The 23,485-nt window shown below is 37.5% G+C and overlaps 2 protein-coding genes across 3 annotated transcripts in view; one reads left to right on the top strand and one right to left on the bottom strand.

Moving 5' to 3' along the window:
• Window positions 1-10,969, bottom strand: part of snta1 (syntrophin alpha 1) — a 37,293-nt gene extending 26,324 nt beyond the window's left edge. Inside the window, exons 1-2 of the mRNA XM_023324830.1 lie at window positions 10,655-10,969; window positions 1,048-1,233 (exon numbers count right to left, since the gene is read on the bottom strand). Of these exons, the coding sequence (XP_023180598.1) occupies window positions 1,048-1,233; window positions 10,655-10,937 (469 nt within the window). The 5' untranslated portion in view covers window positions 10,938-10,969. The remainder of the gene's footprint in view (window positions 1-1,047; window positions 1,234-10,654) is intronic.
• cbfa2t2 (CBFA2/RUNX1 translocation partner 2) overlaps window positions 10,353-23,485 on the top strand; it is a 59,740-nt gene continuing 46,607 nt past the window's right edge. The window contains exons 1-2 of one of the 2 annotated variants that reach the window (XM_023324828.1): window positions 10,353-10,389; window positions 17,791-17,873. In XM_023324828.1, the coding sequence (XP_023180596.1) occupies window positions 10,373-10,389; window positions 17,791-17,873 (100 nt within the window). In that variant the 5' untranslated portion in view covers window positions 10,353-10,372. Of the gene's footprint in view, window positions 10,390-17,790; window positions 17,874-21,693; window positions 21,748-23,485 lie in introns of those variants that run through there. The other variant, XM_023324829.1, reaches the window with a different exon arrangement.

Here is a 23,485-nt window from a genome sequence, read left to right as displayed (position 1 = left end):
ATACAGCTTGGAGGCCTCAGTTAGCCTCCAAGCTTCTTTTCTCTCTTCACTCCACTATCAGGTCCTCTGAGGGGGAAGGGAAACCCATGAAATGATTCCTGACACTACGGATCAGAGAGCAGTGCCAGCTGAGACGTCTGATATCAACACTTTTCTGACTGTGAACATGTAACGTAGGAGGATTTCTACTGATTTCTGCTGACAGGAGCTCTAACTGTGTCTTGTCTGCACACTAATGCTGGCCCACAATAAAAGTTCACCAACTGAAAACGCTGTGACATGGTAAGCTGATAGCTCTCCATTCTTACATACTGAATTGAACTAGATTGACATCACTACAGTGTAGCACTGTATAAATTGCACATTTATTGCTACCATAATCACCGTATGCAATATGCGTGTTGCGAGGAACTGCTTGGACTGCAATAAATCTTAGCTAATCGTTTAGGTACCATGCATTCAGATTCTGACTGCCACTAATATATTTCTGGAACCTTTCTGCAGATTCTTTAGAAGGTAAAGAGGTGGAGATGGAAAATTCATTAAGAATGATTAATAATGCTCCGGATAAGGGTCGAGACATTTTACATGCAGTGGAAAATCTCTTGTGGCCTTCATTTAGTATAAATCTAGATGACTTGACCCTGCAGGCTGAAGCTATAGGCTATATAAGTTAGGTCAAGACCAAAGTAGACGTCTAGTGTTCTAGTCATGTAGTCAATGCTTTTCGTCAGGTAGTTACTCTGACCAAAAAACTTTTTTGAGAGTGGAGGGGTTTTAAGACCATAGAAGTGTGCTTTGGCCTTTCAATTAAGCAAAGATAATAATATGGGGATCTTTCTAAAAATGACATAAAGAATTGTCTCTGAAAATTCAGTTTTCTGATGGATAAGGCCCTACTCAAAAATGTGTTGCAGTTATTTCAGAGTACTCTTTTGTCTCTTCTCAGTATGCTTCAAAGCAAAAGAAATGGCAAAGCAAAAAAGAAGCTGAGTCAAAGACTTGTTTACGTAATTTTTTTCTGTCTGTGAATGAAAAACATGTTACCTTCAAGGATGACTTCTTTGCCAGTTTTTTTTAGTGCCTGCACAGCCTCGTCGTGCGTGGCCTCTCGTAAGTCAAAACCATTGACAGACAATATGGCATCCCCGACGTAAAGCGCCTCTGTCTGGTCAGCTGCAAGGCCTTTAAAAATTTTTGAAATGAGGATGGGCATTTTGTTTTCCTTTCCACCTGTGTGAGAAAAGAGAGGACGTATCGTTACTTCATTTTTAAAATAATTCAGGAATACTTCGAGTAACTGCACATTAACTTTGGCACAGTGTAACTAATAAAAACTTGAACAGAATTATTATATTGTATTCAAACCCTTTCAAATTACACGATCTAGTTAAAAAAGTGAATGTACAAATTTTAAAATGTCCTTAGCAATTAACAGTGAAGGTGACAAAATGTCAGAGGGCTTAGTTGTTAAGTCACAAAACAAGGATCATGAGTGCCAAGTTAGAAGCTGAAATTCTAAATTAAGCCCCATCCCACAACTGCTATTACTGTGACTGCTGTACTCCTCATATTTAAGCCTCTAAATTAAGGGTATGTACGTGAACTGCGGTTAAAACCACACAAAGACAGACATTTAGTAGCAATTACTCCCAATGTACTAATTTCAGTAGCTTCCTATCGCACCCTCTCCCTCTTTTTCTCTCTGTCGTTAAGCGAAGGTCAGGTAGTACGTCAGTGTATCTACTTGTTGCTGTGGGCTGCCACTCTTCACAAGAAATGTCACTATTAATGTGAGATGGCAGTCCAGCCTTCCAGCTAGTAAAAAATAATCTAAAAAGGGGGATTAGATTCCATAAATTTTTTAATACATCTTGAAGAGGTTGTGTCTTCAGGGTTATTCCTTTCAATTTATTCCACAGACTGCAGTGCAAAACTTTTAAATCATTCCTTCTGTCTATAGATTTTGCTTCAACAAAGACAAGCTTTCATATATAATAGTGTGAAAAAATGTTTTGATGGAATCGTAAATTCTGATACAAAAAAAAACAACTAAATGAGCATGTTCAGCCATTGAGTCATGACATTAAACACTTGGGTTTTTCAATAAAACAATGGTCCAAAGAACACCACCAAATCTGCCTCTGAATGGCTCAAGGAAGCCAAAATAATGGTTTGATGTAGTCCGGACCTTAATCCAACCTTAAACTGGTCATTCAAACACCTTTAGTGTTGCTGAATAAAATCTGCAAGAGTATAGCCAAGATTTCTCCATGTAAAAGACATGGAGAAATGTTATGACACATGCTTTACAGCAGTTACTGCCACCAACAGCAGTTACTGCCACCAACAGTGGCACAACCAGTTATCAGGGCGAGGGGGCAATTACTTTTACCACCTCGGGCAAAGTTGGTTTGGATCACTTTTCTTCTTTTAAAAGTAACCTAATGATTTCAAAACTGCTTTTCATATTTACTGAGGTTATCTTTGATAATCATAACATAATTGACCATCTTAAACTTGTAGTTGTGAAAAGAAACTAAAACAGTAAAATTGCAAAGGGCAAATACTCATAGCACTGTAATCTTAATAGGCTTCCCGCCAAATCTCTTTATGTTTTCTTATTTTTTCTATTTTTCATACTAGTACCTGATCCTTTTTATTGCTTTGTTCAACCACAATACTTGTGGGCAGTTAATAGTTGGGGAGGGCACAGCTCCTTCACACAAGCTCAAAACCACAATGAATCAGAATCAAAATCAAAAGAGAAAATTCATGTTAAAATTAAATATTGCAAAACATAAAAACTTTCACGCACATCAACAGAATAGGCTGAGGTAAATTTCTTGTAATTTGTTTTTTTCTGGATTAAAGCATGAAGCTGTGCTACAAAAACCGGGAGGCACAAACAAAAACCTAGGGACACCAGGACTAGATAGACAGGTTAAGATAATATCAGAACTAAAAAAGACCAACACTAGATTACGACTAGAGGCACATACTGATGCATGCCATAGAACTGTTGTAGGAAACAAGGAAGACTTGCAAGTATGGATTCACATTCCCCCAGAACAGTTCTTCCCTTTGACTGCTACACCCCAACAGCAAAAGTATGAAACAATACTGTTGGACCAGATGGTCCATGTTTAAAAGAAGCACTTCACAGCTGCAGTGTGGGAACATTTTGGGCTAGTGCCAAATGAGAGGGGAGAGTTACACAGTCCTAAGCCAACTAAAAATAAAGATAAAAAAACCTGCTTTCTTATTCTGCTTAAAAGATATTTCATGGCTTGAAAGTGACTGTATCATCATACCACTTGAAAATTGAAATCATAGCAACAAAACAGGTTGAAATTCACAAAAAATAACTGAAAACACAGTAACGGAAACATCTTGCTAGAATGTTTAAATCTTAAATACAACTAAAAGGTAATTTAACAGATTAAACCCACGACTGCAGCACGTACTTTCGTAATGGCAATGGAAATGTTACATGCAAGGCTTTAAAATTTAAATTGCCTGGCACCCACATTTCTGACCTTTCACCCCAATCAAAGCTGTCTCGGCCAACTGAAATATTAAAATTTGAACACGTTCCTTTCATAAGAAGCTTCACTTACCTTGAAATTACCTTTGACCCTTTTTGCACCACCTATCTTTTCTAAATTACAGAGCCCTATAATCTCCTATCATTACATAGAAACATTTGAGTATCAGAGGACTACTACCACTGCACAAAACCGTAAATATGTAGGGAATTTAAAGTTATTAATACTAATATTATTTAATACTAGCATTAGTCTAGTGTAACCCCCATAAACTATGCTGATCTGTCTGTATGTTTAATGTGTTTGTTTGTTAGTTCTTAGAATGTCCTGTAGAGGGCACTAGACCCACATTTCTCCTGTGTCGGTACGAGAAGAAGAGTAAAGAAGAGGGAAGAAGAAAAAAGAAATGGTAGACTATTCAGACTAAGCACATTTCAGCAGAAGTAGAGAAGTTACTACGCATAAGTGCTGCTGTGATATGAAAGAAATCTGTTTATTTTGAACTGGATAATGTACATTCTGTTCTGAGAGTTCTCCGGTGAGTCTGTTGTTTTATTTTCAGCTGCTTACTTACGCAGAATGGCTACCTAGCTGGAGCTAACGTTGCTCAGTTTTTTTCGAACTGGGAAAAAAAAACAACCCGAGTATAAAGTGTCGCTCTGTAAGTAGCATAGCTCTGTGAAATGAGACTGTTTATGATGAAGTGATGTTTATTAAGTAATTTCTTTATTACTGAGCGTTTTTGGTTTACTTTAAACGCTAATTTGATTTTCACTGAGAAGTAATTGAAAGATTTCTATGATTTCCGTATACCTGCATGATCGGTTAACGCTCTGCATGCAGGTTTTTTTTTTTTTTTTTGGGACGACCGATACCTGAACGAGCCAGTGGTTCCAGAAGCAGGAGGGATCCGCCGCCATCTTTGTGACTCGGACTGAAGCCTGGAAAGACGGAGGGCCTGGTGCTGCTGGAGCTGGATGTTTTGCTTGGACAACAGATAAGCTTATTGAACAAAAAGGGGGCCCCCAAATCTTTTTTTTTTTATTCCACAAACTATTTGCTCATGAACATTTTCATAACGGACAACTTATGTGCACATTGACTGAACTGACTGACTGAACTGTTATATTGAAGGACTAACTGGAATATGTAATTTATTTTGTTGAAATAAGCTTTAAAGCTACTGTTTAAAAAAACTACCCTCAAATTTCTATATATTAATTTGATATTTTTATATAAGGGTGGACAATTTAAGTTTTATACCTTAATTTTATTAAGGTAATTAGTGTTACCTGGATTATTATTTTTTTGTGGGGAAAGAAAAATAAACTTGAGTTGTTAAAACTTTTATGCTTATCATCCTCCTGTTTGACCCTAGAACAAAAGTAACACTTGCATGAGCATTGGTTTAATGGAATTTTCTTTCATTGTTCTCATTGTCTTCTGTGAACAAATGTGCTTATGTGACTCACAGTTTGTAAATATTACATACTAGCAAAATGTAACCTAGACATAATTTGATAATCTCTCATATTTTATATTGGTCAACTGGTTAAATAAGAACACTCAAATGGAAAGAGTGTGCTGCAAAATTTGAAGAAAACAAAATACATTTAAATTAACTATGCATGGATTTTGAACTTTTTATAATGTATCTATCTTTTTAATAAATTTAACTATGAAAATAAGTAGGCATAGTTTTGATTTGCTTTTTTCTGGTTCAAAATGGAAGTAAACTTGGATAAAATGGCTAAGTATAAGTGCAAAAAGGGGGTACAAATAGACTAAGGGGCAAACTGACTCAGAAACAGCAGGTGAACTTTGACATTTATTAAAGCTGACATGACTTTGGTCCATCTTATGCCACTAGAGTGCTAATCACAGCACTTTACCAGTTGCACTTCTCCTTCCCTCTCTGGACAAGTAGGAAAACTGAGTCTTGCTCCTTTGAGTCAGCAAGAAGATAACAGTGTAAGAAGTATCAGAGTGACAAGGCAGTGTCATTTGTGTCAAAATAATTTTACAACAGCTGTAAAATGAATGCAGGTTACAATAAAACAGTAGCTAAGGTAAATAAAGGTGAAAGGCAGCATGAGGTAAATTGTTGTAAAGTATTCTCACAAATTTTACTTTGTTTTGGTCAAAAGGTTTAGACTTTCAAAATAATTGTAATATCAGAGACCTGAATTAATACAGAATGCAGATATCAAAAGTAAGTAATTGCCTCTAAATGTAATAACTGGTAGTGCCACCCTTTGGCAGAGAATCATTTTGTGACATCCTTGATAAGTTGTCAGTGTGCTTTTGGAGAAAAGTTGTTAGGCTGACTCATCCTGGAAAGCTTCAACAGTTTTACGTTGTATTTTCGGCATTTTATTCAAAAGCTCTTCCTGTTCTTTGCTATAGTACTAAAACCTTAAAAATGGCAGTGCACTCCTTCAAGCGTATGAAAATCCATTACTTTATTTGACATTAGTCCTTGAATTAAATCAGGCTATGATGAGTAATATTTCCATGCCCACTTCATGTGCATGTGGCTACTGACATTTTACTCATCTGTACAAAACAAAATGTTGTTAATCAGTTATAGTTTTGATTTAAAAAGAGGGTCAACTACTTTTTTGTATATGGTCAGGTGTGATAACTTTTTTCTATTAGAAAATTTTGTTTGACTATCTGAAACATACAAGTGTGCCAAAGAAATCTGTAAAAAATCTTCTGTTTCAATGGCACTGTTTACACTTTAACCTTTTCCCAGCTTTGTCATTCATTTGTATCCTCTTGTCATGTACTTTGATGTTTTTCTCTAGTCTTAAATATAATTTACTGACATGACTGGTGAATAAACAGCTTTGACATATTTCAGTGAAAATAATCATTATTATGAGCACCACATTTATCCACTTTGCATGTTATTGCTTTCCTTTCTATAACTTTTCATATCAAATACTTCAGCGCCTTCTGGCTGGCGACCTGTCAGTCAGCTGACAGGTGGGTGGCAGTTGTGGAGATAAGGTGGAGTTACTGGAGCTACTCATGACAGGTAATTGAACTGTACTGACATGCACAGTACTGACATGGGCCTAATTAGGTAATTTCGTGCTAACAGCGCGCTTGTTGGGAGAGTACTCCTGTCACAACTGTTGCATAGTCAGCACTTTCAACTTTATTGGACAAGTTTCTTACAGTGCTAATGAAAAGCAAAAAAAAAAAAAAACCCATCAAACAATGGGTTTAAGACAGTATTTCCAAATATTATGAAGCAGCCATTGTTTTCTTCAAGGTCACTAAAACAATGACTAGGATAGTTTTTTTTTATGATGTTTATGACTTTGGCTTAGTTTTTATGTTCTGTTGCATCTTATTTTGGGAAACCCCTAGCCCTGAACATGAGAAGCTTACAGCAACAGAAAAAAATCCCTTTAAAGGTCAGCAGAAACATTTTTTCTCACTAAGAAAAGTGGCCTGATCCAGAGACCAGAAGTCTAGCTTCCCAGCCTCCCCTCTTAAATTTAGACATGCGAGTAAAGGTTGCCTCAGTTCTCTTCTGCAAACTGGGGTGGGCTCCCTAAAATTAACACCAGTGGAGTACTCCACTCCCAGCCACATAGCTTTCATCTCAGGCCAATGACAACTGACTGCTGCGGACTGCTCCACTCAGCTGTTCACAATGTGGTGTCAGCTAACCCACAACAACTTCTGCCCTCTTTCATTTGCATTTCCCTGCTTCAGTCTGACACCTTTCCCGATGTTCTTTCTCATTTCACTTCTTTGGCTTATTCCATGCCCCATCTAATCTGCAGCAGGCTCTTTGCGCAACTTTGCTGCACTTTTTTTTCTTCTTTGCGTTGGAGCAGCCAGCATCACAACAATGTCAAGGCAACAGGCTGCCAGCTCTGACTTCATCTTAATAACATGCTGTCTCATTTTCATAACCACCCATTTCTGAAAAGACGGAAATGACATTTATGTCATTAGGGCCCAGCTTTGTTCCGTTGTTGCTGACAAAAGTAGAGGGGAATAAATGAGCATTTTCACAATAATGAACCATTTCTGCAGCACGACAATAGCGCACGTTTACAACAATCCATCAAGCAGACCCTGTGCCTCAACCCACACTCAGCAGTCAAATGATTACCGGTACCTGTGAGCATAAAGTTTGCAAGAGGAAGAAGTAGTAGCTTACTCCAATGCAAGTTTAAACACATACTGTGTACAGTCAAGATAAAAGTAAAACATTTCTTATCACACATTTACTGCATTGTTAGACTACTGCACACACCACTACTTAAAGTTTCCTGGCACAAACAAATCACAGACAAAGACACTGAATATATTAAACTGTTATTTAGTGCAAAATAACAGTTTTGTGCTAAATAGTACAAAGTTGCAATAAACTTGCAATAAAACACATATATTAAACATCTGGTCCTTTTCTTATTCTTATTGTTTTTGAGAGTGTTATATTTATAAGATGCTAACTTCCAGGAAATACAATTCAAATTAGGTCTGTCACAATAAGTGACAGACCATAAAATGGGACAATTTATTGCTGAACAATGAATTGTCATATAAGTTGTTGTGATAAATGATAATATTGTTGCTTAGAAACCATTTTCAAGTAATGCAATGTTAATAGCATAATAATGCAAGAAGAGATTAACAAAGATCAATTAACTTCAAAAACTAATGAATATTTAACACTAGAACTGGAAGACTTCTTAAATATTCAAAATAAATGGAAAATTGTTGAGCTCGTTTTAATTTTTTATGCTCTTAATTGATTTATTTAGTCTATTATTTGACCATTTACATTGTCTTCCAAAGTTCACTCCTTCATTCTTCTTCTCATAGTGATCTTGTCTCAAAGATAATGCAGATCGAAGAAAAAGGATGATTAAAAGGTTTTTATCGGCAGCATGGCACTACAAGAGACAAGAATGCCAGCTTGACTTGCAAGATGTAGAGAGGTCAGTCTTACCTGACAGAAAAGTTAAAGATGCAACATTGATGTAACCATGATGTGCATCAGTAGTCTGTGCAGCTGCTTCTATCTTTTTGTTCATTTAAAGGAAACAATAATCTGCAAAAGGCCAAGAATGGCTGTCCATTTTTTGTGGAGATAGCTGTTTGTGTCATATTGTTAACCAGAATTTAAAAAAGGTGACACATTTATATGTCAATTTTCTACACAGTAAAGTGATGCAAATGGGAAGAAAAGGGAAATCACTGTGTTCTGTTTACAAAATATGAGAAAGCCACAAGACTTTATGGGTTTCCTTTTTTGCATCTGTTTAAGGGAAATTATTTCCATTTTTAGCATTTACAGTTAATCAAGAGAAGACTTTCAAAACATCAATGGCAAAAATAACGGTGTATTGTTCTAGGTTTTTGCACTGGTTTAAAAAATATATCTCCAGCATCCGTGTTGTGGGAAGGGCCAAAATCTGGAATGCTGCTACCAACTTTCTGTTCTCTTATTTTTCCTTTCGACAGAAGATTCACTTGGGCCAGAGACTCTGTGCTTGACTTTGTCTCTTTTTGAACAAAACTCTCAAAGAAGCTACTTCACCCAATAAATAAACATATTATCTAACGTTGAATGGTATTTAATAGTGCTTTTTTAAGAAGAACCTTGTAGCAGGGCCCTATTGTTAACAAATTAGTGCACCATCTTTCTATTTCCCATTAAAAGTACTTCAAGACTAGTGCTTCTTTATTACAAATTAATTTATCTGAAACTGAGTGTGTAATTATGACTGAATTGTGAATTCTGTGTGCTTAGTTGTCATAAAGACAATGTTAACTACAAACCATTACAAATGCAAAGTGTAAACAGCTTCCCAGCATTTCCCTTGAAGTCTTAGCTGAATTTAACTGCCAATGCCTTTTATTTATCCATTTATTTATTTTGATATGAAATGTTACCCAAGACTACAGTAGCTCAAGGGACAAGTAAGCTTAGGAACTTTAAGGCTACCACACAAGCAGAGGACCCCCAAGAACACCACAGTTATCACTGGGATCAGGTTTGCAAAAGTGTATCTCATCAGCACACACTCATATAAAGAAAATTTTCTTTGAAAATGTTCATCATCTCCTTTGCAAGTATAAAATTCTGACATTCAGAAGACCTTTCTTTTGTAAAAGCGACAAAAAATTATTTTAATTTTCTTAAACATTATTTTCATAATTTTCCAAGTGCCATGAGTGAGTTTGAAAGCAGGAAATGTGAAATAACTTGCGAGTCTTTTGCAATATAGGTTCGGGATGAAGTCAAATAATTGATTACTCGTTTTGTTTACTTATCAGTGTATACTTTGCAGGAATTTGCAGGAACCACAGCCGCCCAGGGATAGCCATAATCCTTGAACACTGAAGAGGGCTGGAAGCTGCCTGTTTTTATAGTTCAAATATTAAATACTTCAATATGCATAAATCAAATTTAGATTAGAATACCTTCAACGTTTTACAAATTGCAGACAGAAAAGCAGGGGGGAAACACTGCTCAAGTATTTGAAAAAACTAGCCTGTTGAGGCAACAAAAAGAGTTCAATCAACTCATTCTGAAAAAATAGACACGCAAAGAAGTATGCTTATAAAAAAAAGAATGTTGCTGAGAGGTGTGTTTAGATTTCGTAGCTGACATCAGCAGCTGATAGATCAGCAGGTTAGAACCTGCACATCCATGCATTTGTTTTACCTCAAAGACTAAGTCATTGGAAAATTAGGGTAAACATGCATCCTCAGATTGTATAGGTTGCGGATCCCTGATCCAGCCAGACGTTCCAGGACCTGCTCCCATGTGACTCTGGGATACTGAAATGGTTCCTCTGTCTAGGTGAGTCACGGCTTAAGAAAAATCACTGCTGTCATATTTCTTCGCACACGAATACTTGCAAATATAGCTTAACTTGTAACGCAAAAGAGTAGCTGTGCTTGAAAACTCCTACAAGTGTGACTTGTGTATGTATTTAGAAGTTAAAGTGAGTTTGAAGGCTGGCTGCTGTGTTCGTCGTCGTTACTGAATGCTCTCAAACTCCAAGTCAAACTTACTGACAGTAATTCACCGCCTATTACGAAGTCTTCTCTTAAAATTACCCTACCTTTGATACTAATTCCAAGTCCTCCCACATCTTGTTTGGTCACTCGAACGGTGCGCTTCACGTTGGTGATGGTTTCAGGGACCGGGGACGAGCTGAGGTTCGGAGGGTCTCCGTTGACAGCACCTGCGGGACTCGGGTTGGGCTTCGCGGGCTCCTCGGCTCCCTCACCGGGGTTTACGGTGAGAGTGTCCTCGGAAAGAGTGGCCAGCACACGGATCCAGCGGTCCACGGTCAATCGAAGTTCCAGCAGTCCCGTTTTCTGCGCCTTCATCGCGGCAGCCATGTTCAACGCATTCCTGGAATAACTCTAGACGGGCTGGCAGTCCTGTAAAGAGGGGGTGGGGGGCTGGGGTAGGGGGCATGTAGACACGCACACCCCACCGTAAAGAAGCACTGATTTCACCTCCTCTTTCTCTATTTGTAAGGAGTAATCTCACACTGCTACAATTGCAAAAAGAGTTAACAAAGTTCGAAGAGCTGTTTGGTTTGTTACCCTCAATTAAATGTGAATCCATTCTGTCGTTAATTTATTTGATCTTAGCCCTTTTCACTGTTTTAGTTAAATGTGTGCCATTTGCGCTCAAAGATGTTGGATTCACATAAAGAGTTATTGGCTTATGGCCCATTAACCAGCCATAAGCTGGGTACAGTCTAGAGAGTGCCACAAGTCTTTGAAAAAGACTTTGCGTAAAAGAAATTGTGTAAACAGGTTTATTGCCTATTTGCATGTTCACCCCACTGTGATGCCTAAACTGTAAGCAACTTTGGTTTACAGCTGGATTGTAAACCAACTGTAATTGTTGTTTTACAGTGCAGCTGGCTACTCATGCTGAAGGTAATTTTTGATTTGAAGGTTTTAATTCAGAGCTTAATTAATTGTTGGTGTTTTATCATCACTAGTTTAAAAATCAAATGACATCAACTGATCAAACCTGAATTGGATTATTCTATATTGAACAGATGTTCTTTAACATACTGTCCTAGATTTACTGATTATTATTCCATCCAAGGGTGAATTTATTGGGATTTTATTCCATGGTCAGCAGTGTTTTCAGTTAGAAAAGCTCATATCATAAAATAATAATAGTAATAATCAATACATAGAGTGAACAGTCGTGTTTAATGTGAATCATCAAGTGCTGCATAAATATATATATATATATATATATATATATATATATATATATATATATATATATATATATATATATATATATATAGGTTGCTTTAGCCTTTTGTGTTAGAGTCACTTTTAATGCTTCCATATTCAATGACATTACGCCAACCAACACTCTTTTATTGGTGTTTTGTGAGTAAGAAGCAGAACAGTTGCTGAGCAGTTGTTTAGTGAAAGGTTGTTTGAACTGTGAAGTATAAAGGATTTGATCACAATCAACAAAATGAGTGGAATCCATGTGGGCAACATGTTTAGTGAACAGCAATAAACAGTCAAGAGTCTATTGTGATTGGTTAAAAAAGGCATACTTATGGAAAACATTTATCATTGAAAATTCCTTAGAAGTTCAAAAACTGTCACAAACAAAGGTTTGTTTTGTGGTTAGTTATTCAAAAACAACATGTAATGAACAACCAAAGATAGGATTCTTTTAGATGTTAAAACTCAGTCTTTAATAAGCCATTACCAAGTCAATTGTCCTGGGTTCTAGAGTCCTACTTCACATTGATAAGTCTTGCAACATTACAGTGATTCAGCAGAGGCCCACTTAATTGTGCACAGTTGAAAACAAACATGAGGCACTGATACAAACTGATGAAGCGACCCACCGTTTCAATACTCTTTTGCATCTGCAAGTGATCTCCTAGCACTTCAGCTGAATTTGTGTACATGTGTGGCAGTCTGAGTTGCATCTGCTTCACAGCAGGTGAAACAGCAATAAGGTTCCAGTAACTAATATTAGAAAGCACACTTCTGGGTGGGCCGGTTTGAAGTCAATTGCTCACTAAAAGAAAACAAGTTTGGCTCACTGACTGAAAATTGCTTTAAACATTTGCAGATGGCTTACAGGAGCCCATCTGTTAGAATAATACCTTCACAATCAGGTTGACCTTTACCATTTTTATTTTATTTATTCAAACTGTACTGTTCCTTAAAGATTTTTGAGACAGACCAGGCTGTACACATTTTTCTCAATCTTTTGTCTCCCTCTAGTGGTTAAAGGGCCATATTATTTGTGCACTTAAGTGTTGGCTTGTGGTGCTTTGAATAGTTGGGTTTCTTTATGGCCAAAAGCAAGAACAAAGGTAACATTAGTTAACAGAATGCTAAATTAATTGAATTTTTGTACAATCCAAGATTTTTGTAATACAATATCATTTTGAAACTTAATGAAAGCAACCAGAAGGACCCTACCAGAGAAAACACTTTTTTGCTGAATATAGCAGTCATTCAGATTAAAAGGGACAAAAGTCTCTATATTTGTCCATTACAATAATGACAGACAAATACAGAAATAGTATTATTTATGATTAAGCCTGTAAATAGTCACGTTAATGCAAATGTCAGTGAGATGTATATATATATGTATATATATATAGTTATATATTATTTAAAGGTGATGAAGCTTGTTAGGACTTAAGCAACTCAAAACAGGAGTTAGATTAAGTGGAATTTACAAAAAAAGTAGTACACAAATTGCAAATATATCTTTATAATAATAATTGATAGAAGTATTTTAGAACTTGCGTCTTTGATTAAATCAAGACTTAATCTTGACTATTATTTGCAGTAATAAGAGTATTTAATAATGTGTTCAACATAGGTTAGACTGCTGCTATGCCCTCTAGTGGCAATATAACATTAAATCAAAAAGTTCCAAACATTTGCTATTATTTTCTGCTTTTTATATACACCATTTAATTGTGGGTTTTTTTCATATTTTTTTTCATCATTTGTATGTACCCCCACAAACCTTAAACACACAATAAATAGATCAGTAGCAAATAAAAAAGGCATTGACACCAGAGCTTGACTTTAACACTGCATCTATTTAATGCTGTTTCACATTCGGACAAACGGTTTGACCATTTGAACTGTTGTCTATATATCTGTCAGTCTATTACTTTGTGATGTGAGTGGTTTGTCTTTCACACTGGCTTGGCTTGAAGTGCTTTAAAAACCTTTATGAAGATTTTTTTTTTTAAATTGTGTACATAAAAAAGTTGCCCTAACATTCAGTCATGCTAGAATGTGTTTTATTTTTCTTTTTTCTTTTTGCTAAAAAGATTGGTGGTCCTCTCAAAAGAAAGCATGGTCCCAATTTTAATTGTTATGTTATTTTAGTTATGCTAAACATCACCTGCCTTAAGTCTTAAGTATTGTGCAGGGATTTAGACCTTAAGGGGTTTTCTTTAGGTGTTTGGCAGTGGTAGTGTAAGGTTATTAGATATACTCCTAAGTGCTTAAGTAGAAGACATCTGGAATTCTGTCTTGCTTCTTGAAGACAATCTATTCTACATATTGTGATTATTCTAGTTCTGACTTTTAAATAGGGAATTCCCAGCCCACTATCAGAGCTAAAAAACATTTTGGATGACAGGGGAAAACATATTTAAGGAAGAGATAAGTTATTTGCTCTTAGTTCTTCTAAATAATCACTTGAAAACATTTAAATTAAAACATTTACTACTGAAAATTTTAACTTGACTTTTAACTTGTGCATGTTGCATAGATGCAACATGCACAAAATTATGGAGAACAACAATGGAAATACAATTAACATAGGACTAAGAAAATGTTTTCTTAATCATTTTAATGTACAATGCTTTTTCAGTTTAATGTTTCGACTGTAGATCAGAGAGCCATAAACAGATGGCACGTGGCAACTTTGATTTAATAAAAAAAATAGTTGATATCACCTTAGTCCTTATGGATTTAAAAATTCATTTAATAAATTAATTAATACATTGGTATATAAAACAAATACATTTATTTTATATATATGTTTCTTATGAAGAATCATTAGAGATAATCTTAGACTTTACATATGCTTTAGTTATCTGTTCACATTTTCTAGCTTATTGAGTCTGAAATAATTAAAGAAAGTCTGAAGTACCTATGTTCTGCATTCAATCATAAATACTTATTTGCGAATAAAACAGAAATATAATGTATTTTTGCAACAATACAAGAAATTAGGACAGTCAATCTGAAAGCACTATGGTTCGGTACAACCCCCCACTTGTTTTTTCCACAGTCTCAGTTCAATCAGCCACATGTATGCATGTCTAAGCTCCCCAAAGACAGTGGACAGTTGGAGTGGCCTGCTGATTAGTTTCAACCTCCCCTCCTGCTTCCCTAAGCCATCCTCCAAACATCTCTGCTCCATCCATCCTTCCCTTATCTGTGAAGGCAACAAGCTCCAGAGGTCTACCATATGGGCTAGTGTCTGAGCGGCTGACTGCCCGCCACCCGTCCTCCCTTTCCCCCTTCCTTCCTCTCCATAGCTTGCTTGCACGCGCGTGTGTGTATGTCAAGCCTGTCCTGACTGTTTAGCTTGCCCCACCTGTTCTTCTGTAACAACAGACCAGACCTCTCATCCTCAAGCCTGCTGGCTAGATGGATGAGCTGATAACGAATAAAAGGAATACAGACTAGTGGAGATGTGATAGCAAGTTTCCGCAAAACTTCAGTCAAAGTTTGACTTTTTTATTCATTTCAAATGAAAGAAATCTATGAAAAAGGAATAAAAGTGACGGCTAGAGGCTGAAGTTTCAAAATGTTGATGTAATTGTAAATCATGTTGAGGGTAATCATTTGAAGCAATAACTGGATGAAACAATTGCAGAATTAATTCTAAAAATATGAATGACAGTGTTCAGCGAACAGACTGCCTCCCGGACACTCGGGGATACTGGACAATAATGAAGGGGAATTTGAAGGGTGATAATGAGAGGTCAAACTGACGAATCAGTCTCAGACGTGTACACCTGTGGCCCACCTTCTGCCATCCAAATCGCCCTGTGACCACGTTTTTAACCGCAGCAGTCTTCGGTTACTCATTATATCCTTCTGAATAATGTAAAGGTAGATATGCATGAGAGATCCAAGCGGCGGAGAGGGGACAGGGATGAGGGTGGAAGGATCTACATAATAGGGCAATCTCTCTCTCCATCTGCTCATGTCTTCATAATCTTCCCCTCCTCCTACTTTATGCTGATCTATCTGCTTGACACAGACGTCCCATCCTCCAACAATTTAGTCCTCTCTAATAATATCGCTCCTGATCTGCAGTCCCACTTGAGGAAAACTGGGCATATGTGTTGACGCGATTGCAGGCGGGTTCATCTTTATCTGTACAATTTCAGTGTCCGTTTGCATGAGCTGACGTGAGCGTTTGCAGCCCCAGGAGAATTAACCAGGCGTCTGCCACCTGACCCCGTTGACTCTGACCGTCCTGCGCTCAGCTGATACGCGTGCCTTGTGGCCCTGACATGAGAAAGACAAAAAAGCATGAGGAGTGGGAGGAGTACAGGGACAGAAAGAACAGCAGGCAATGAATGATTATGATGACTAGGGCCATCTTGCTGGCCTCAGTATTGAACCCCCCCCCATCCTCCACCCTGGCCTTGGCCCTGGCTCTGGCTCCCACATGGACGAGTGATCTGGCTCAGGTCGGAGTGTGTCAGTGTGGGTGAAGTGTCACCACCAGGCAGGGTCTGGTCTGTCAGCTGTCGGGGATGACTGAGAGAGAGAACAGTACGGAAAAGGAGAGATGTGGAGGGGATGGAGGATAGGAGTATCTAATTGAGAAATTTCAGAAATGTGAAAGCTGTAAAAGTAGACAGACAATGAAAAGATGATTGTTGAGAACCTGGAAACTTTCAAAAAACAACAGAAGGGACAGTAAGGAAGGTGCATAGAGAAAAGGGATAATATTAGAAAGAAAGAAACAATGGCTAAAAAGAAACAGGTTTTGCGGAGGTGTCATATCTGCCAGGCCTTATGCAACCTACAGAGCAAACGCAGATGGCATGACTGCTGGGAAAGTAGGGTAAACAGTCCTGGCTAATGACTTGCCCTCTCTTGACTTTGTACGTCGAAGTGAAAGAATAAACAATTGGAGAAAGCATTCCCACATGGGGATTTAAAATCTGTCAGGTCATCCAGTGTGCAGCGATGATGTGAGCACCGTCGTGCAACATAAATGAGTGACACTGGTTCATTTATTCATGGTTTCTTTGCAAGGTATTGTTTGCACTGTCAATGCACACTAAGGCAGTTTTTGCTAAAGGTGAGTTTTACATGTGTGGGGTTAATGTTGGAGCTTTTTCTCTACAGTGTGTCTAAATCAGGGGTCTCAAACTCCAGTCCTCAAGTGCCGCTGTCCTACAGTTTTTAGATGTGCCACAGGTACAAAACACTGGAATGAAATGGCTTAATTCCCTCCTTCTTGTGTAGATCAGTTCTCCCAGCCTTGCTAATGATGTAATTATTCTATTCAGGTATGGTGCAGCAGAGGCACATCTAAAAGTTGGAGGACTGTGACCCTCGAGGACTGGAGTTTGAGACCCCTGGTCTAAATGGTTGAGAAAACATCAAATGATTTGACTCTAGATGCAAATCAATTTAACAAAAAAATCCTTCTCACATTGTGTATTCCCACGCATCTTTCTCAGCTAATATCTAACTTGTTATTAAACAACTGTTACACTCAACCACTGGAATTTGCATTCAAAGAGGCTTTAATTCCTCATGACATAAATTCAACAAGATGTCAGAAACAAGTCACACAGATTTTAGTTGTGAATTGCTCTTAACCACCAAAAAAACAAAGAAAAAAAACGAACCTAAGCCATCCATGGGTTGCTGACTGACACTTAGATGATGCCTTGTGCTCTTGTATCCAGTGAATGAACACTTGGGGTTCTTATGATGACAGAGCATTTATTGATCTTGCACTCTACAACACAATGAGATTTTTAACGTTGCACACCTACAGACTCGAATTGCAGTACAACCACAAGACTCATCAAGTTGTAGCAACAATTGTGGCAATAATCAAAAACAAACAACCATTTAATTCACTTGTTGATTGATTTCATTTATTTGCATGTATCACCCATACTGAAATACTTTCAGGTATTATTTTCCATCCATCCATACATTCTCTGTGCAGGGCCACAAGGGAGTTGGTGCCTATCTCCAGGTGTCATTTGGTTAGAGGCTGCGAACACGCTGAACATGTCGCCAGGCTCTCAGGTCAGTTCATCACACACTCACATGTAATGGCAATTGAGAAAAAACAGTTAACCAAAAGTCATTTTTGAACTTTGAGTATCCAGAGAGAACCCATGCATGCATGGATGGTGAGATTATGCCAACTCCATTCAGAAAGACTGTAATTAAAAATCAAAGAATTAGAATTCATCAAGGCTTCTAATTATTTGATTAGATATTCCTTCAGGACAGGCCTGTAGTCTAATTAACAGATTGTATTGGTCAGGATTTAAGGATAAATATTGCTGAGGTTCATTAGCATAACATTGCATCCCACTGTTCAATACTTTCACTAAGTGAAGCATTTTTATAGTATACAATGATGTGTATTTTCTATTTGGTCCATTACATTAAATGCTTACCTTATTATCAGAATGTTAAAGCCAAATTTGAGACTCATCAAACCAGACATGTTAACAATATTTTTTGGCCAATTTTGTTGGGCCTGTGTGCTCTGAAGACTCAGTTTCCTGTTCTTAGTTGACAGGAGGAACATCCAATGTGATCTTTATAGTCGGTATCCCATCTGCTTCAAGGTTTGACATGTGTGTTCAGAGATAGCATTCCACATACTTTGGTTGTATTTTGTGGTTATTTGAGTTACAGTTGGTCTTCTGTCATCTCAAACCAGTTTGCCCATTCCTGTTTGACTTCAAATACAAACAAGGCATTTTCCTTGAAAAAACTGCCTTGAAACAGAATCTTTTCACTTTTTCATTCAGTCTCTATCAACCAAAGAGATGGCTGTTCATGAAAATCGCAGTAAACAACAGTTACCAACATATTCAAACCAGATTATCTGGTTTTATGTCACTTAAATCACTATTATTTATTATTCCTCTGTTTTGGACTTCAACAAGCCATCCTCATCGCACTTAGATACCCAAATGTCTCCTATGTGATTGACAAAATCAATATTTGTGTCTACCAGCAATAGAACCGGACCTCATAAAGAGGTCTGCAGGTATAGAAAGGTAAATGATAAATGACCTGTACAAGTATAGTGCTTTATCTAGTTCAGAGGACCAGAAAGTGTTTTACACTACATTCAGTCATTAACTCATTCATGCACACATTCACACTGATTATGATAAGCGACTATATTGTAGCCACATCTGCATCAAGAATCAAGAAGTTTCCAAAGTGTCTTGATCTCTTTAGAAGTCTCAAAAACAATTTTCTTACAGACATGCAGGTTGAAAAACCACAATATGGAGAATGAAAGAAGCTGGTAAAGCTTTGACATGGTTAAGGTCTTACACATGAAAAGCTACTTGAGGAGTGATTCCAGCTAATAGTTGAAATTATTAGGTGAAAGAGAATTGGTTTGGTACACATAAGAAATTTTGTGACACCTTGGTGGATTACACATTTTGATTGTCATTCAATCATCTCGTAGGTCAGGTCAGCTTATTTGCTATGTAACAGCCCTGCTGGTGTGATTAAAGAGACTGTGACAAAGACGCTGAAAGGCAACAAAGGGGGGCAATGGCCAGCTGTCACACAGAGGGACCATAATGGCCACTGAAAATCCCACCATCATCTGAGCCTGTTACTTCGTTGACTTTAGCCTCCTGCTAACTGACAAGTCATTTCTTTGTTAACCTGTCAAAGAGCTACTTGACAAAAGGAGTTATGTTGTTACAAATAATTTTTCCAATAAATTACTTAGTATGTTTGCCTATACTTCATTCTTCGTGCTGTTAAGTTAAATTAGAAAAGTCATAGGAACTAAAAAGCAAAACTACATATTTTTTAAAGATTTCCAGTAAAACATTATCAGGGTGAAATGTCTTAACAAAAATATTGCCTGTGTAAGTTATTCACAATTATTTACATGAAAGATGGTTGTCTTCTTTTTGTATTATCTGAAATTTTCTGTAATCCTCCATTAAAAGGACGCACCTGCTAGTTGACATCTCATTGGACACAATCCCTAGTTCCACTTCCTCTGGAAACATACAGTAGTCAAAATGTAAAAATGTCAACCTGATCAATAAAGAAAGTTTAATATATTTCTTAGTATGTAGTTAACATTCCTAAAACAAGGAAACTACTTTTTTTAAACTGACACTGTTTGGGGTATTTTAACAAGAACATGACAACACAAACAATGGCAACAATTGCTTCTTTATCTATTTTATTCAACAATATTTAACTCTTGTGAGCACCATAATAAAAACAGCCATATTAAATGAAGTTTAATTTGTTGAGATAATCTCAGGACCCCCAACTTGGTGTCTGATGACCCACAGTGGGAATTTTAACTCTAGGAAATGACTGGCCAAAGTTAAGCAACCTGGACCTATTAAATGTTACAATCTTTAAAACATTTTTTGACAATCTCTTTAAACATACTTTAGAAACAATTATTTTGAAAGTGCTTGTCATTCTCTGCAAGAACTACAACTTCCACAAGGGTAACTTACAGTATCTTCAATGTATGCTGTAACTTTGTAATTTTTGAATACAGAGTCATCTAAAGCAGGGGTGTCAAACTCTAGGCCTCAAGGGCCAGTGTCCTGCAACTTTTAGATGTGCCTCTGCTGCACCACACTTGAATAGAATAATTAGGTCATTAGCAAGGCTCTGGAGAACTTATCTACACAAGAAGGAGGTAATTAATCCATTTCATTCCAGTGTTTTGTACCTGTGGCACATCTAAAAACTGCAGGACACCGGCCCTTGAGGACTGGAGTTTGACATCTGTGATCTAAAGGGATGAAATGTATGTTTAAGAGTAATGAAGAGAAGAAATATACATGCCAATTGCATACACTCATATTGACTGACACATCTCATTGAACTCTGGATGATTTTCGGGAGGGAGACATACAAAGGCGGTAGCTGATAGCTCCTCATTTCTTCCCTTGCAGGAGTGTTAGGTAATGACTTCTGCCTGCCACGGTGGACCTTAATTTGTTATTGTAGCAGAGCAGCTGTGCGGCATGCTGCAGATAGCAGGTGGCAGCCTGGCAGGAGTGGAGGATGGGGGGAGCTGGAGGGAAGAGGAGGAGGGGGAGGACAGGAGCATGTGGCATATGTGGGTGGCTGTAGGAGGGGAGGATGGAGAGATAGCACTGTGGACGGGTGTTTGTGTGCTTGTGTATCTTGGGTGCTACAGCTCACAGTGTTCTTTGCCAGCATCCAAATATTATGCTTGTAAAGAAGAATAACACGTGAGACTCTGGATGGAATCCAGATCCAGTCCAACTGTGTGGGCTTTAGGGTTCTGGCTCATTGTCAACAGCAACAGATGATACACCACTTTTTTTCTCTTTTGGTTAAACTTAATTATTAAGCAGTTAACAATTTAAAGTGGTAACACAGATTTTTCTGTATGGGTTTGACAACTTTTAAATCATATACAACAATTGCAGTAAAATGGACAGTTTGTTGAGGAATTTTTAGTTATAGTTTTAGACCATGAATATTAAAATCAATATAACAACAAGTTAAGGTTATAAATGACTTTGCTGAAGGCAGTCTGATGAGAGGATTATTGAGTTGCTGCCACGCTGAGGGAATCATGGCAGACACATCATTGGTCTGCTGTATAAGGGCATTATAAGCTCTCATCAAAACCGGTTACAGTTAATTTTTGACCACACAAATATTATCTTTTGCTTTTGAAAATTTTTTTTTATCTACATCTAAAACCTAATCATTAATAGAACTAAAATGTCTCTGTTAGACTGGGGTGGGGCTCTATCTGTTACTTTAAAGAAAAAGTGCATCAGGGACTGTTTATGCCAGGGCAGCCCAGCCAAAGAGAGAAAGCGAGAAGAGAAAAAGCACTGAACAAGAGCTTCACAAACAAACAAAGGCATGGTTGGAATGCAGAGCGCTACAACTTGTGAGTAACGGTTCATTATTTTCTTTGATTTAGAACAAATTGAAGCATTTAGATGACCATTTAATAATTATTTGCTACAGATTTGATGTGTAGAATTTCAATCAATGATTTATGTTCTTAGTCTCAATATTTCCAGGAATCAGGAGCCACCATCTGTGTTTAAGAGATACATTTTCCAGCTTGGTAATGAAAATATAGCACAATTAGAATACATTTCACATTGTGTTCGGAAAGGTCTATTATTTTCAGAAATATCTCCCACAGGGAAATCTATCAAAAAAGAAACAAAAACGTTTAAAATGTTGCATTCATCTCATAACAAGTGAGTATAATGGGCAAAAAAAACTTGATATCCCTTTGTCTGCAAAGATCTTACGCTCATTACGACCTATTAAGTACCAAGAATAAACTATGCATAACACATACTCTATTATAAGTATTATCCCTTATATAGCCCTCACACTACAGCTATTGTGTTCCTATTTGACTGAATAGCAGCTTGTGGTCTATGTGTCTTTTCAATTGAGGATTTGGAGCCCTTAATCCACCAGGCTAAGTTTTTTTTTTCCTTTCCACCATCTGGAGTTTACAGCCTTTCAAGACAAAAACACCAGGCGGTGTGAAACCAGGCTGGAGCTGATGCTCGATGCCAGGGGAATGTTTTTTTTTCTCAGTGTTTGCCTGTTTTCCATCAGGGGTCAATAGTACAGTCCTGGGACACAAGTGAGGTCAGCGAGGCCTGGGGGCTTGAAGTTGGTGTGAGCACATTATTGTCAGCTAAATGTAAGTGTTGATGGGCTAAATATGTTTAGCAAAAATAGATTTTTGGTGTGTACAAATGGGAAGTGCAGCAAAATGTTACAGTCTTTGTTTAACCAGCAATAGGGGATAAATTCAGAATTTAAAAAGTTGTGAATTTTTCAGTTCTAGTGGGGTCAAAGCCTTAAGTGGCCATTGCTGCAGATGAAACCGCTTACTGAACCACTGCTTTACCTTTAGAGAGATGATGATGATGATGATGATGATGATGATGATGACGATGCAATGGCCAGCAGAAAGCAGCAATGTGAGCTGCAATCTAGAACTATAAAGACCAACTCCAGTCTTTGGAAACATTGTTTCCAACTATGAATCACAACAGATCAAATATGCGTATTCTTCTCTTTTACTATAATTTTGATTTCGTCTGAGTAATTCAACGCAGAAAGCCGAATAGACTGCTGGGAAGCATGAATCCTCTGCGCTCACTAGGAGAAAATGTGTTAGAGGGCCTCGCAGCCTCAACATTACTACACAAGTCAATCAGTTCCATTCCCCCTTGATTCAATTAGCTGTACTCAAAAACATGTGGACAATTTGGAAGCCCCAATAATTTTTCCTTTTGCCTTCTTCTTTTCTTTGGGGTGGGTTGTAGACTCGGATTCCAATCTGCTGACATTAAATGGGGAAATAAACGACAAAAGGGCCCCTGCAGGTTTGCATTAGAGTCTTAATTGGTTTTGGCTTGAGAGGGCTGCTATCGTTGCCAGACGTGGGCCTTTTTGTGTTTTGCCATGTGGAAGAATTTCCCCATCAGATGTAGAGAGGTGTTTCAGATCTATTCTGAGTCACTGTTGCACTGTTTTTTGTTTTCACCGGCTGTTTGTAAGGAGGAGTATGTGTTTGTATGCATGTGGACAATGTGCAGATAAGTTGAATTTGTTTTCCCTGTTCGCCTTTATGTATGGCTATGTGTCAT

Source organism: Xiphophorus maculatus, chromosome 20 (assembly GCF_002775205.1).
Source record: "Xiphophorus maculatus strain JP 163 A chromosome 20, X_maculatus-5.0-male, whole genome shotgun sequence".
In the NCBI taxonomy this organism is placed as follows: domain Eukaryota; kingdom Metazoa; phylum Chordata; class Actinopteri; order Cyprinodontiformes; family Poeciliidae; genus Xiphophorus; species Xiphophorus maculatus.
The sequence above is the reverse complement of the archived record's forward strand: the minus strand, read 5'-3'. Positions and strand labels throughout refer to the sequence as shown.